Source organism: Rhipicephalus microplus, chromosome X, assembly GCF_043290135.1.
Source record: "Rhipicephalus microplus isolate Deutch F79 chromosome X, USDA_Rmic, whole genome shotgun sequence".
In the NCBI taxonomy this organism is placed as follows: Eukaryota; Metazoa; Arthropoda; class Arachnida; order Ixodida; family Ixodidae; genus Rhipicephalus; species Rhipicephalus microplus.
In genome coordinates, this window is record NC_134710.1 from 226130053 (window position 1) to 226146504 (window position 16452).

At 40.6% G+C, this 16452-nt stretch overlaps 1 protein-coding gene across 2 annotated transcripts in view; it reads left to right on the forward strand.

Annotated features, from left to right (window-relative positions):
* Herc4 (HECT and RLD domain containing E3 ubiquitin ligase 4) overlaps positions 1 to 16452 on the forward strand; it is a 206327-nt gene that overhangs the window by 62386 nt on the left and 127489 nt on the right. The window contains exons 7-11 of one of the 2 annotated variants that reach the window (XM_037435637.2): positions 14 to 144; positions 3464 to 3663; positions 4230 to 4406; positions 9017 to 9120; positions 14062 to 14192. In XM_037435637.2, the coding sequence (XP_037291534.1) occupies positions 14 to 144; positions 3464 to 3663; positions 4230 to 4406; positions 9017 to 9120; positions 14062 to 14192 (743 nt within the window). The remainder of the gene's footprint in view (positions 1 to 13; positions 145 to 3463; positions 3664 to 4229; positions 4407 to 9016; positions 9121 to 14061; positions 14193 to 16452) is intronic. The other variant, XM_037435639.2, reaches the window with a different exon arrangement.

The following is a 16452-nucleotide window of genomic DNA, read 5'->3' on the forward strand; positions in this document are numbered from 1 at the left end:
CTTGTGTTTGCAGGATGGAGGGGTCTTCACATTTGGAGCAGGCACCCACGGGCAACTTGGTCATGGAGTGAAAGTGAATGAGGCAGTACCACGGCGAGTTGTGGAACTTATGGGCACTGCTATCTCCCAGCTTTCATGTGGCCGGTGAGTCTTATAGATACTATGCATGTGAGAATAACTGCAAGGATGCATTTAAAGGTTCCTGACCCACTTTTCCTGATAACAACTGAATGACCTCAGTAATGGATCTTACTGCCCCACAAATTAAATGCCGCAAGAAATTCTAGCGATGTGGCTGTCAGGCGCGGCAGGCCTGTCCAGATGTAGGAGTGACCCACGCTGGCTCCCCTATAAGAGGGTTCTCAAAGTTATTCCTCAGGGCTTATATAAAGTTCATTGTCTACCTGTCTGCCTGTCTCTCTGTCTGTCTGTCAAGTGCAAGCTGAGTTAGTGGGGTATGTGACACGCTTGAGGTGCTTTCTCTCTTCTTTCGTCAGTATGAGCATACTGCACAGGGAGTGTTGGTAGGGCTTGAAAAAAAGCTAGGTCCTGTGCATATCATGACCTTGAGCATGCTTGAAAAAATGTGATCACTCTCTCTCGTTGCTATTCCTGTCTGTGCTATCTGTTGTGGGATGTTAAACAGCAGGTGCTGACAGCTGTGAATAAAATTAGCACAAGGAAAGCCTGTAAAAATGGAAACTTCGTGCTCTCTTTCTAAACTCTCCTTGTTGTGCACATCTGCAGGATTTGGCCTAGCTGTCCAAAGTAGTGCGTGCTTTTTGTAGGATGTGTTTTTTTTTCGTAAGCCCACAGAGTAGTTCATGGCCTCCATCTGATCTCCACTGTCTACAAACCCCAATGCCTTGAAAGATTCAGCCCGATTGTTTTAAACTGCAGGTGTTTTACAGAAAAATATCAAGTGTCCAGGCATTTTCTCCTCCTTTTCGCTCACACTGCATGATGTGTACATCTCTTGGTACCTCGCTCAGTACATCTAACTGCCCCGCCGCGGTGGTCTAGTGGCTAAGGTACTCGGCTGCTGACCCGCAGGTCGCGGGTTCAAATCCCGGCTGCGACGGCTGCATTTTCGATGGAGGCGGAAATGTTGTAGGCCCATGTACTCAGATTTGGGTGCACGTTAAAGAACCCCAGGTGGTCGAAATTTCCGGAGCCCTCCACTACGCCGTCTCTCATAATCATATGGCGGTTTTGGGACATTAAACCCCACATATCAATCAATCAGTACATCTAACTCTGCTATGCTGCCGTACTATCTTTAAACAACAAAGAACTACCCATAGAGTTATTGTGGATCTTTTCTTTAGTAGGTTCCTTAAGGTTTTGTAAGTTTCCAGTGCTGATTTCATAAGCATACTTATTTTCCACAGACCTCTCACCATTTCTTGAACCCTTTCTCTTAACCGACCATTCTTTCCGATTTCACCCCCAGCTTTGTCCAACTATTTGCTTGGCAATTTTCTGGTTTCCCTCCTCCATTCTGTATTGGCATTCCTCATGCACAAATAGCTGAGAACTTTCTGAGCCCGCAGCTCCTAGCACAAGTTACATTTCCCTCATATTAAGGTAATTTGTTACTCCCTTATGCAATGTCTTTTACTGCAAACAAATCGTACTTGACTGGGCTAATGTCAACTCCTCATGTGCTAATGAAGATGCATTCTGAAAACATTTAGTCTCGTTGAAAAGTGTTCATTTTATGCTATGTAGTACAATTGATCCCGGATATATTGAACTCAAGGGGAATCGCGAAATAGTTTGATATATCGCGAATTCAAAATACAAAATATGCATATATAAGGCCCAAATTGAAGCATTTCAGGCCTCAAATTGTTACAAAGGCTAACATAACGATTCGCTCACAGTATAATGAAAAACAAGGTGCAAAATGCAAGCTACCGCACTTCATTTTGCATTAAAATAGTCTGTAAACTTGTCTTGCTTCTTGCACACAGTCAAGTTCTAGTAATTCTCAATATATCATTCAAATTTTTCAAATAAGCAAATTTAGCTCCTTCGGCCACAGCAACATTGATTGTGTTTTGTAGTGCAGTAAAAGGCTGGTTAGCAGCGGCAGCAAAGGCGTTCGCACATTCATAACTGCACGGCTACGCTTCCGCGGCTCTGGAAACGGCAGGCAAAATCTCAACATCAATGCAGTCAGAAACAGCTACATTGTCATCTGTGCTGATGAAGTCGCTCACTGTCCAAGAGGGTGCCTGGAAACGCTGATAAGTCGTAGGATTCACTGAGGCACTGTACGCCGTTGTCAGCGATGATGACACACCTGAAGTCGTCACCTGGCCCACAACGAACGTTTATGACGGTTGTTTACTAGACGTCGCTCCAAGCGCTAGTCATAATTTTTATTGCTACGTGCGAGTCAACGTTCAGTTCAACTCCCGAATAAGGATATATTAGGAACGAGGCGAGAAGTACACGAGACCACAAGGCGCAAAAGGCACAACGCAGAGTTTGTTCGAGTTCCCACCGTTGACATATTGGCAATATTGACGTCGCTTGTGGCTTTGTAGCTGGCAGCTGCTGCTTTCAGTGGCTTTGATGCGAGAAGATAAAAAAAAGCATAGTTTCCGAGACACACGTTTTAAAACCCAAAACACTAAAAATACGTAACAAGGTTACACATATCGAAGGCTATGCTTTTCAGGCTCGCATGCCATTGTGTGCTAACAGACAAGGAAGGGAATGCAAACATTGCAATGAGATTGCCGAGTCACTTTGCATTCTCATTTTGGCTTCCTCGGCAATCGGTCCTTTTAAAAAAACACTATGCCCACACATTAAGATCTCCAGATCGCACATCAAACATACCGTTGCGCTTGTAAGTGCTGCGCAACAAATCAGATCAGCGCAATGGAATAACACTGTTTTTTTTTTTCACATGCGCATGAAAAAGGATCGGAACTTGATAGAACGTGTCTGAACATTGATCAGTTTTCGCTAGGGAAAATGCATTTTCTGGGCTTCGGCACGGCGCAGCGTTCAATACAGTGGATGTCCTGCTGTGTGGGAGTTCAATATGTAGATGCACAGGTCCCATACTTCTGCATGGAAAATTAAAGGGGATTTTTGAGCTGTTTCGTATAGCCAATAATTCAATATATCCTAGTTTGATATATTTGGGATCGACTGCACATTCGCTTAGTTTATTATATGATCAGTGATGTATGCGAACACGTTTAAAAATGTGCATTTTTATGTGTCACATTAATCACATGCAAAGTGGGCTACTTACATGGGAGCAATGTACATATTCATGCTTCTCTTACTTTGAGTGGAGATGTTTTCTTCTCTTAAAACATACATTTGTGTTCCAAACTGCTTAGATTTCCTCATTCAAAAGCAGCTCTCAAACACCAAAAATCACTTCTATTACTGCATCTCTGCTGTCCTCAAGAGCATGAGAAACTGGTTAATGCAGGTGTCACACTGTGGCTTACGCTCCTCAATCGGGAAAACTGTACATCTTTGGCCTGGGCATAAGTGGACAGTTGGGGAATGGAACGCTGGAATCATCAGCTTTGCCTGTGACTGTTCCTGGGTTATGGCATGCTGTGGCACATCCATCTCAAGTAAACAGGCCTCCTAGTCCTCGTCCCCAAATTTTACAAAGTGCTACTGGTGAGTAAATTAATCATCTGTGATGGCATATTAAAGAGTTCTCAGGAACTCAGAAAAATTGATTACATTGATGATATTGTAAGGGGCTTCTGCTACTTAGAGACTTGACCTGTATTTTATCAACATACGAAACTGCATTTCACTGCACCAAATGTGGGGCTGTGCAATTAGTAATAAACTGCCATAAGGTATGGTTCGGAAGTAAAATACTTTACTTATGTTGATGCATGCTCATCCCCTATGCTTGTTGCTGACACGTCATGTTAGAATACTGCTGTGTATTCACAAAATAGCGAAAAAAGTGAGTGTGATTTGTGTCTATGTTGATTCTTGTACAAATTGTTTTTTAGACGTAGTGTTGAAATGGTCACTCCAACAACAACAATAAAAGAAGTGCTCCATGGCATACGAATTGTTCATGTAGATTTTCACCTGGAAAAGCTGGCTTTGTTTATAAGATTCTTGTACGCCCTACTTAATTCTCACATTGTCACCTGTTTCTTATAATGTTGTGTTGATTTCTTTTTTGGACGGTTTTTGGGATCTGTCTTCTTCCCCAAATTAAGAGGCCATACCTGTGGAAGACACATGGCCCATAAACCACTCTGACGAAGGGTCTGGCGATCACCAGGGTGCACTTGCGCCAGCTTCTGCAACCCGTGATGACAGGTTGACCCCTGACGATGTTATTGCAGCTGACCTGGCCGTCTTGGATACATCAGATGCCGATGATGCAGAGTCCTGTAAGGAGCTCGCTGAACTCCCACACCCAGTTCTTGCTGCCTATAGTGGACCCCCCTAGCTCGTTTTCTTTCTGCATCCATCCTATCCCTACGATGTTGCATGCGACTTCTTCCTCCCAATCGCTTCATGGCCTTCAATAATTTTCTTGCATTGTGAAGTCTTCACTGGGGGCATGAGACTGCTTTCTTCTTCTAGGTTTTTTGGCTCTGTGCAGATAGCATTTACTTGGCACTTCACATTTTCTGTCCCATTAGCAGCACACGTGTCTGGCACTGCCAAAAGCAGCTAGCAGAAATTGCCCTGCTGTGGTAGTCAAATTGGGCTCACTTTCTTCTTCCTTGATGGCAACAGTCTTATGACTATCATCTTTTATTCCCCTTACCCCCTTCTTCAGCACAGGCTAGCCAGCCGGTCTGAGAACTGGCTAACCTCTCTGTCCTTCTGTTTTTCTTTCCCTCCTTCTCTCTCCTGCTGAACAGACACAAAAATACTCAGACATCCTTAACATTACAGTTTTAAGCAGCAGTTTCATTAAAATATTTCTGTTTACTGAGAGTCTACTGTAGCTGAAGTCATTATTCTAAACCTCACTTGCGTGTCTTGCATTGACTAAAACATTTTTTACCTGTCTTGCTATGTTGAGGCAGCACAGATCACTTTGCTCTGTATTCTTCCGCTTTGTGCATACCGAGCATTACATGGTGGCAGCGCTTCCTGCCGTGCAACTTTATGAAAAATATTGTCGCATGCAATTTTAAAGTGCGCTTTAGTCTTTTACAGCATTATTGATCGACAATTTGAATGGCAGTTCAGCAGTAAGCATGTTGATGCACAGTATGGTGAGATAAAGAAAAAAAATTGAATAGTCCCCCATTATTAAGGACCTTGTTTATTTGCACGGTAAATGTTTTCTATGTAATTTAAAAATTATATATCAAAGTTCTTCCATCTATTTAATATTTGTTGCTAACCTACCTATGGTAAGTTATCTAAACTGTGCAATAGTGCGGCCACATGAAAGTTCATGAAATTTTATTAATCTTAAACATTAGTATAAGCTAATTTATGTATTGGTGCACTTCAGGATTTCTCTCGTTTCACTATGTCTGTAGGCCTTCTGTGTTGAACATCTTGAATAAGTGAGTGTGTAGGAAAACCTTGTTAGTTCAAGACAGTATATTTAGAGAAAATATAGTAGCCCCTATTAAGTTGTCTGTTATTTATTTATGCATTACTGAAGGTCGACTGTGAACAGATAAAACATTATGCACTGCAAATCTCATTTACAGCTTGTAGAAAAGAAGCGCAAGTTTAGGGGTCATTTTTTTGTTCGATGCAATATTAATGAGTACTAATAAACAATGGTGCCAAGGAAAGCATAGGGGATATTATTAGAAGTAATTGTAATGTAAGTGTGAAGATAGGTGGCAAGTAATTTTTTCATCAATTTTTCAAATTTTTGAATCAAAGTTGTTTGGGAAAAAAATGTGGTCCTTTTTATATTGCAAAATATTTTACAACAAAGATTCTCATATGTAGGACATATAATGAAAAAATATACATTAACTTCATATCTAGAGTGAAGACATTTGTGGAGATATGGCATAAGAAATCTGAAACTAAAAGTAAGTTTCACCAATACGAAGCTGTAGGTAAAAAAATATTGTGCCGAAGTATAACGCCTTGTGTCATGTGTTTTTCATGTGTTATGTGTTCTTGTGTCCATGTCCGCCTAGTGCTACACTCAATGAAACTCATAACCAAGCAGACAAAGATTTTGGAATACCTCATGCAGTTAATGATCGTCGTGTTCAAATACTCACTCTGTCACAACTGAATCATAATTGTGGCATATATATGGGAGCAGTCGTTAAATTTGGTTAATTTTATTATGCCACAGTAATTACAAGTGGCCACTTTTTCTTATATCTCAAAGCTTGGATGGGCTTTTCGCATGAAGAACTTCAATTCTCTCATTGGACATAACTGCCTAACTTCACCAATTAAAAAGTTAATTTACTTTCGTAATGATAGCCGAAATGACGTTTTTAACCATCTGAAGATGCCTGCTGCTAGAGAAAAACTCACTCCACTCACTCATTCTGGACGTCTTAGAAGAATTAGGCAGTTGCGCTCTCTAGCTTTTCTGTTTAGATTTTGCCATTTAATTTGCTTGAATTTCATTACTTCGTAATGTACTTAATAGAGGCCACGTTTTCAAAATCTCAAAGTTGGGATGGGCTTTTTGCATGAAGAACTTAAATTCTCTCATTTGACATAACTGTCTAACTACACTAACCTGTTTCTCTCTGTGTGTTTGTTTCCTGTCCTTTCTCTTTCTTATGCCTTAATTTCCTTTATTTCTCTGAATTCTAGAGCGCAGCTTTTAGGGGCCTGTTCATGTGTCGAGTGGTGTCACTATTTACGTTGGTGTAACCGATAGAGTGAACGAGGACGAAAGAGAGTGAATGTGAGGTCTGTCGATATCACAAGCTACTGGCCTCGAGCCTTGCTTTCTTTCTCCGTCACGCGCGCTGGCCCCACGGTTGGAGTTTGTGCGCATGCAGAGCTGGTAGATGCCCTGTGGCTGGCTTGCTTGTCTCAACAGGGCTTTCAGCGTTTCACTAGGTTTGTGATGCCTACAATCAATTGAATGGTGTGCGTAGCATTTGGGGGCTGTTGGCGTTTGCTTGGTTCGTGATGTCTGCAATGCAGAGTGGTTTGCATAGCACACGAGTGCTGTTGGCGTTTGGCTTGGTTCGCCATGCCTGCAATGCACGGAGTGGTGTGTGTAGCACTTGGGCGTTGGCAGTTTCTGTGGCAATATGCAACAAATGTCGCATTGCTTCAACTGTGGATCACCAAAACTTCAAACACAGTTGGCGTAGCCCCAACACAAAGCGCTCAGAATTCGCATTGGGCAGTATTGTAATCGTTGGAGAATTTTTTTTTCTTTATTTTTCTTTCTTTTCATTTTTATCTTTTCTCTCTCTTTTCCACATGTTTATTTTCATTTTACACTCGCACCTGCTGAACACAGTATAGTGGGGCTTGCCCAGTTCGTGTGGTGCATGCCCAGCTAAGGAGTTTCGCTCTGTGGAGCACAAGTTACCGGCAGCCCTAACAGCTTTGCTGTTGAAAATTGGTTGGTTCATCAGTATTCAAGTTTTAGGATGTGAATGCCCACATGCCATGGGAAATCTTTGTTTTTGCCAGAAACACGAAAATTCCATCAACAATTAAGTTTGTCCCTGAAAATCTGCTCCAAACCTAACTTTTACTGTTCCAAAAAGCACCTTTTCATGATCAAAACGTGCTCTAAAACTCCTCTTTTACTGCTCCCAAATTGCTCCAAAATAGTGTCATTCTTGCTGTCCGAGCTGTTCCGAAAAATTGAAGCCTGCTTCCACTCCTGAGCATTCGATAATCCTTAAAGATGTTTTATTGTAATGAATGGGGTGGAGAGGTTTGTTTTCTTGAATTGTTTGTGATAAATAGGTTCCCATTTGTCTGATACTGTGCAGCAAGATTAATTAGAAGTAATCAACAGTAAAGCTAAGGCAAGTATAGAGGGTGCTATTTGTAGTAATTATGATACAAATGTGACGGAAGTAAAGTATGCAAAATTATAACTTGCTGCCAGCAGGTACCAAACCTGCAACCTTCGAATTACACGTCTGATGCTATACCAATTGAGCTACGGTGGCGGTCATCCTGTCCAGTTTATTGGGTACATATTTGTGCATTAAAACGGGGGAGTGTTAGTCAGTGCCAATTGCAGCCATGGCAGTGAGTGTGCCGCACTTACCGCCATGGCTGTGTAATTTGAAAGTTGCAAGTTCGAACGCTACTGGCAGCAAGTTGTCTTTTCGTCTACTATCATTACTTTTTACCGTTACATAGGTTGTAAGGATATGATTATACACCTCACATAACATGCCTGCTTTATCATTTAAAAATAATTTTCACTTGTTTAAATATGTACATTAGCTTGTGTATGTATGTTTGTATATGTATATGTGTGTGTGTGTGTGTGCGTGTGTGTGTGTGTGTGTGTGTGTATGTGTAAATGTATATGCTCTGTTAATCTGTTCTTGTGCACTCTGATATGGACCGACCACTAGCCAATGCAGACTAATGGTCCAGCTAACTTGTAATCATTGCTTGTGTTTTATCTATAAAATTGAGATTGATTAACTGGATGAAATGTTTCCTATACCTTCCTTGGTATTATTTTTTAGTAGTTCTCATTAATGCTGCATAACAAAACAAGAACGAGCCCTTAATTAAGATTACCTAACAAAACAAGAACGAGCCCTTAATTAAGATTACCTTTCTCTTCATTCGCCATGTAGCAAGGTTTTCATTACTATTCAGAGCTGAAAAATTGGATAGCAAACATAATTTTTGGGTTTTTACCTTCCGAAACTATGAAAAGAGCAAACTTAGTTATAAATATAGCTCTTTGCTTGTCCAAATTTGAAATTTTACTGTCTTAATGTCTGTCCTAAAAAATTTTCAGCAATTACTTTAATGAAAGTTTTGACTTATTTATTCACATGCTGCTTTCTTTAAAATTTTACCTGTTCATGTTTATTTGATGTTGCAGCTCAAAGCAGTGGTGTGTCTACAGCAGATCCTGATTCACCACTGGTAGTCTACAGAGTAATTGCAGGATGGGATCGCAATTTCCTTCTTTGCCATGAATTCAAGGTGACTTTTGGCTTGCCTGTGTATTTCTGTGTTTCCTTGTCACCATTCTGGTTATTTGGTATGTAAAAAGCCCTATAAATGCTGTACCCTTTGCTGGTAGCCCCAGCTGACATGTAATTATGAGAAGAATGCTGTATTAATAAATCAGGGGTGAATAAATAAATTAGTAAATAAACAAGCAATTAAGTAAACTAAAGTTCTTGATGGTTACCTATATTGAAGACAAACTGCATAAAAAATCAGGGCTAAGAAAAGCAAATGCACAGGACACACGCTGACTGCCAACTGATTTTTATTGATGTGAATGTGTCATACAAGTATCCACTGAAACAGTTACAAAAAAAGAACTGGAAAGAAATGCACTGGCACAAAAGCAGAGAAAACAGCATTAGCAATCACAGTGGCCTGCTGCGCACGCCCCATCATTTCAAGAAAGAGATCTCCCATCAGATAGTGCAAGTGATGGTTTACTTTCTCATATGCTCCTCTCACACACCATCTAAGCTGCCAAACTGACTTTCATCACTGCGTTTCACATCACCAAATAGAAAGATATGGGCGATGGAGGTAAACATGCTTGAGGCCCATGTGCATAGGTTTAGGTACACGTGTGAAAACCCCAGGTAGTCAAAATTTCCGGAGCCCTACACTACGGCATCTCATAATCATATGGTGGTTTTGGGGTGTTAGAACCCCAAGAATCATTATTAACATGCTCATGTAAGGGCTCATTTATTCATCTGCCCATCTGGACAATATAACACACACTGCAAGACAAGGGGGTCGTGTACACTAATATACATCATTGCATCGCTGTACTTGAGCATTAAAAAAAGAAGAGAGAGAGACCTGGCTGACATTAGTACAAGGAAAAAAGCCCACATATTCCAGCTGTGTAGCAGCATATACCAAGCATGAGAAAGGTTCCACAAAGGCGCGCATTTTAAACGTACGGGCCATGACATACATGTACGTCTTTGACCGTTTTGGGACCGTTTTGGGGCTGATGACGCACATAGGTTTGTCTTAGACCCCAGAGAGTTAATTACAAGACTGCTAAAGGGGGTTAGTTCATGCTTTGGCCACCACTCCAGTTACAACTATTGCAGAGTTATCCAACTGTTGCAGAAAATTAAATGCAGTTGTCTGCCTAGATGACATACGGTCTAAGTGACTGTCAGAGTGACAATGACTAAAGAAATCCTCAGTTTTAAATAACTGTCCAATTCTGTGTAGGTTAGCTGCTGCTTTAATGTTTTTCTAATGTTCAGAACTTGACCTTGGTGTATAATTTTTACAAAATTGGGCCTGTGTTCTATTTGGGTGGTGATTGTTTTCTGCTCTGAAGCCATAGAAAAGGGTATGCATTAGATTCAGGAGCTGCCAAGTGAAGCAGCAGTGTGTTTTGGCATTTTTTTTGGCCCTTTTTTTTCATTAAACCTGGATAATTTGGGCAGACAACATCATGATACAAGGATACATGATCATAAAAGCTCGTTAAAGTGTGTATCTAAATAATGGCTGCCGACTTCGCGCATATCGTCTTGTCCTTCTCTCTTGGAGAACTCGCTGGCTCACAGTTAATGATGTTGCTCGTTGACGCTTCGGATATTCTTGCTTCTTTGATAGACTATAGACGGTAAGGCAGTGTTGCTTTCGATACCAGTGCTTGGTTTCACGCACTCCCATCTCTACCAAAAGTGTCCCTGTATTTCTATAAACACCTATTTGACCACTCCGGAAACATTTACATTAAACCCTATGTAGCACAATCCTCTTTTTTGTAATACGTTGATGTGTTTAACTTCCTTTGAATCGAGCATGATTACATTTCTGTCAAACTTTGCTGCTTGACTACACGCAACTAGAATTGAGCTGATCAGCTTTTGGAGCTTTGATTACTCGAGTGTAGATGGTGCAGCTACTCTAGCCCTTCGTGCTGTGTCATTTTACCAGTTTTCTCTTTGGGATAGCGTTAGGTTACAATTTAGTGAGCAAAACACTTTAACGCAAGCATTTTACGCTATACTAAAAAGCCAGCGATGCTACAGCTGCACTTATTGAGCCAATTTTATACAATTCCTCATTCTTGTGCCGAGCTCAGCCAAAACTATAAAATTTGCATAAATTGTGCCACGCTGCTCCGAAAGGCCCGACCAACTTCAAAATTTTCTGTTGCACTAATTTTAGCGAGAAATGGAAGCCATGTTGGCCACCTGCAGCTTTGGAGTCGTCAACCAATTCAGTCCAGGCAATGCAGACCTTAAACCATGCTTAGATTCTAACCACCTTGCCACAGTGTTAGACATATATCCTTTTCGTCAGGATACTCGTGTGACGCGATCGACCAGATAAAGCAACAACGCCGTGTGCTCCTCAGTTCGCGTACCGTAGCGGATGCCTATTGACAGGACGACGTAACTTCAGAGCGAAAATGCGTTCCCGTACACACGAATAGCAATGAATGCGCAGTAAATATGAATTTTTTAGTCAGCAAACACGGCTGTCTAAGAAACTAAAGCTAGAAGCATACACCGCATTTTCTGTGAGCGAATAAACTCGACATGCTTCAAACGCCGGCGTTGCCAGCGGCTACATAAAACGGCACATAAAACATCTTTTTGTCTTGAAAATTGTGCCGTCCCACCAATAGATATCTGGTGCCGTCACTAGACCAACAGACCTGCACCGTTGTTACCTCATCTGATTGAACGCTCCTTGCAAGTGAGCCGAGAAGTTGTGCGCAAACCTAATTCCACCGTGAAATAAAGAAATGGAGGGGGCCAGGAGCGTTCTATTCAGTGCAGAAAGCGTTTGTCATCTTCGCCGCAGTATACTGGTGCTCTGCGAGAAGGGATATTACGATTTAGAAGAGCTGTTAGAGCTGTTCACGGGACACAGTACATTTTGTTTCTCAATTACTCATGCTCGTATCCCCCACATAATTGTGAGTACAAGTGTGATCATTGATGTGTGAAAAATTACTGGAAATATTTGTAGCTGTGTAGGAATTCTGCAACCCTAAGAAGCAGAAAGCCGAACCATATGTCGTCTATCTTTTCCCCACCCCCACTCACTACTGCTTAACGAATCCCCCGAATTTCAAGTTCACCAGCTTGGCAGATCCACATTTGAACTTGCAAAGTCTGTCAAAGGATTTGACAGGCACTGCAAATGCTAATGTTCACTTCGTCATCGCTTGCACTGTGGGGTAGTTGAAAATACTGCTTTTATTGAAACAGCGGTGCTCTTGAGCACTATGCATAGTTTCGAGGATGTTGAATGGTTTGTACAAATTCTTGCTTTCTAGAAATAAACCATCTTTATTATATTTCTCTAAATTTGGGATATTGTGATTAAACATTGATGTTTTTTTTTCCTGTAACCTTTTTCAAATTTAAATTTTCATGCTCCAAAAGCAACATTTTGCTGCTCCAAAAATCTCTCCACATTTTATTTTGCCATTTCACCCCTGTAAAGCTTTGTGATATGACTACATCCCGTCACCGGCACTTCCCCAAATGCTGGTCGGGGCTTTCCGCTATGGGGTTTGCAGGGGCTGAATATTGATGGCACTGCGTCAGGATTCAACATTGTTTTCAGTTTCAACAGTATTTTGGCGGAGAGACACCGGATCGTGTTTATATCGATCATCTTTGAAGTGCACTATGTAAAGCACCATGCTCTTCAATACGTCCCATTCCTTTTTCATCACTCCGATAACACGCAGCGTTTGGAGCTTTATGTTTTTGTGAAAAGTGTGAAAGCCCGTCCCAGTCGTAACATATGTTCCAGCCGCCTGCAGCCCTGCATTTCATACTACAAAAGTGTTAACTCCTCTGAATTATCTGCTCATAGAGGGGCGTCATGCAGAAAAGGAGCGGATTAGGCAACAGAGAGTAAAGGAAAGTTCTGTGCACAAGTGGCAGTGAGCTGTAGATGAAGCCATTTTCGTTTGTGTGTGATTTGCCCGGGCACACCGTTGGAGCTCCACGTTGTCTTCTAGCTGACAATAAAGCACAAATTATAAAGTACACGACTATAAGATTTTTCACTGTCATTATCATTGCTTAACCAATATATACTATGCATTCCGAGCCCATTCTGCTTTACTCAAATTTTGTTGCCGTTGGCTTTTTACAACTTGAAAGTAGAACATGGCAGTCCTTGTTCACTCCTGAAGTTGGAGCTAAAGTTGGGCACCCTCAAGTTGTTCTTTCCTAAATAAGCTGCTATAAATTAAAAATCTGCTGTTGCAGATATGGTTGTAACCCTCCCCCCTTTGCGCTTAAAGTATTTTGTTGATATGCAGACTATACATTTTGCTGAGTGGTTTCTGTCAAACACTGGAATAATTTTCACTTATAAACACCAGCAAAGGGAGCAAAAGGCTGTGGCCAGTCGTTGCTCTATGGCTGTTACCGGTTGGCAGTGGTAACTCTCTGGAGTAGTGGCATATCACTCAACACACTTAAGAAATGCTTGCATACCCTTATGATGGAACAGAGTCTTAGGTTTACAGGTAGATGGGTTGTTGCCTTGCTGAAATGGTCACATGATCAGGTCACTGCAAATCCCATGATAAGCAGGGCGCAGGTGCACACTTCTAGTCCTGTTAGCCGAGAACCGTTTACTCTTTATGTGGTCGCTAGAGTGGCCCATGGGAAAGGCAGTACTGACCCACATGGGCTGTGGGCATTGTGAGTGATGCAATACTAGTTTTTGAAAGGCTAGTTTGCTGGACCAATGTCATGCAAGTAGTGTAACATCTAAATGGCACCCCCATCTTCTTGTTGCCTTTCACTTGAAGTGGCTTGATGGATCATGTGTACTAGAGAAAAAATAGGCAAAATTGTTTTTGAAAAATTATATTAATCTTTAAATGGAGTGGAATTTTACTTTCGCAAATGTAAAAGATTTTAAATAAAGATTTTTGCACAGGCAGATGCCCCTCGTCCTGTGGATCAGCGTTTCCACCAAAAGGATACTCAGATTTTGAGATTGGACAATGACATCCTTGAACAGCTACCCTTTCTTGCAGCAACAGAACAGGTACCTCAAGAACTGCTTGCGTAAGTGCCTGTTAATTTAATAAAATGCTTTTTTAAAAGTGCTTTTTATTATTGATGTAATACTGGCACATATGTTTCACTTCAATATTGAAAGTGATCAGATGGTGTCTTTAAACTAAAAACTTTGGCATTAGGTAAAGAAATAAAATTTTATGGTTAGTTTTCATTTGTCTTGTGTAGGCTTCCATTTGTTGTGCTTGCAAAACTGTTGTCTGTCTGGCTGTCTGGTCTGGTTTTTAATGTCTCAAACAGTGAATGCCTTATACGAGCTTGTTTATTGCCCGTAGGGGTGTGATTTCAGCTTTTCATTGGTGGGTGCTGGCATATACAAGCTATGCTGATGCAGTGAACTCATATGTACAAAATCTGAATGGGATAATAAATATGTTTTATGTTTAGTTATTTAAATATATAAAACATTTTATATATCATAAATATATTCAAGGTGATTTTACAACTGTTGAATGTACACAATAATTCGTTTCGAGTGGGTTCAATATATACGGGTTGGTATATACGAACGATTCTTCAGTGCCTGTGGACTTCTTGAGCATCATAAAAATTGATTGGCTCTCAGTGATGTTTAGATGAAGGGTTACCAGAAGCTTTTCCTTTGTTAGGTTTTACTGGTGGCCTCACAATAGAGTTTTCTTGCATGTAGTCGCATACAAAGCCATGATGTTCTGGTTGTGCTTTCTCTGCTGTGAGTGAGTGAAGCAATGATTTCTTCTGTCTGGAATACTGACCAAATTCCAAATCGAAATCTGCATAATTGAACACCAGCTGTTAAAATGAGGAAGCGCTGACCAGATTGAAATCTAAATTTAATTGAGGAGCATTTTCTCAGAAGTGTATGTGCCCTGACAATGCTTATTGGTGCAGAAGTGCAGTAAGCTGGTGTGCTGATTTTTCTAAGACTGTGGCACGTATTTATTTCAATAAACATGCTTTTTATAAGCTTTTTTTCATTTTTATTTTAATTGTTCACAAATAAGGAGTGCATTTATACCCATTAAAAGCATTTTTAAAATTGTTGCTTTTTGATCACTTTAATAAAAAATACATGTTCAATTTTTTTCACAATAGGTCACTCTGAAAACTTTATATCTGCAATAAAAAATTACCCTGGGGAGTTCCATTTTGTGAAAACACTTGGCCCTAAAAAATTTAATTTAAAAGGTCAAAATGCTTTCCACATTTTAGAAGGTTCCTCAACATTTCTGAGAAAGCGGAAAGCTTTTCGGATGCTGCTATTAGTAGTGCGGTGACGGGATTGTGTGCTTTTAATATGTCATGGAACTGTTGCTTTATAGATGGCTTGGAATGTAGTCCACTGATTGATTTTTGTGGCGGTATTGGTGCCAATGAAAATTTTATGACCCATTTAATTATGACCAACATCAAAGAGCTAATGCAAAATAATTGTTAGTGCAGGACTTTGTCTACTTGGCATGATTAATAGTGGTGCCATTTCTTTTCTGTGAATTCAGCTGCTAATGCTGGATATAAATTTAGTCTTGGGTAAAGATTCAAGTAGTATGCATACACGATAAGAAATTGCACTCGCATCCATGTGTGTACAAAATTTTAGCAATAATAAGCACTTGCTCCAAATCTATAGTACTGATAATTAAGTGAAGCACTATGCCTGCGAGGAAGAGTTTGTTTGTACCTGAGTGTACCATACTTATGCTTGCTATAGCTGCACATATTTGACATGCTACTACTACACATAGTCACCCCTCGGTCTGCTAATGGACCTGAGAAGCAGATTGTCATGGACCTTACTTAATTCATGCTGCCTGTGCTGTTGCTGCTGCTTCTGTATTTGCTTATTTGTCTGTGTTGGCTCACCTTCTGCTGACAGCTTTCAAACTGCTGTCAAATCATTATGGCTTAAAATATTGGTGATGTTAAGCTTGTTGAACTTATGCAGTGGTGGCATATGTTGTTTTGAAGCATATGTGATCAAGAGACCTTGTGGAGAGTGTTCTAACCATGGAAATGTCACCAACAATAATTGAATTGTAGGCAACATTGATCCAGAGCTTTCACCATGAAGAATCAATGCCAGCTACTATTGGGCTTTGCTGTGGTTCATCATTGAAACAGGAGAGTGTAAATCAAGGGACATGAATGTTTGAATTAGAAGGGTAACTCTCATTTTACTTGAATTTGGATATTTTAGCATCTGATAACTTTTGTTCATGTTTATTTATGTAATCAGTTATGCTGCTAGTTACTTGACATGCTGGAAGTA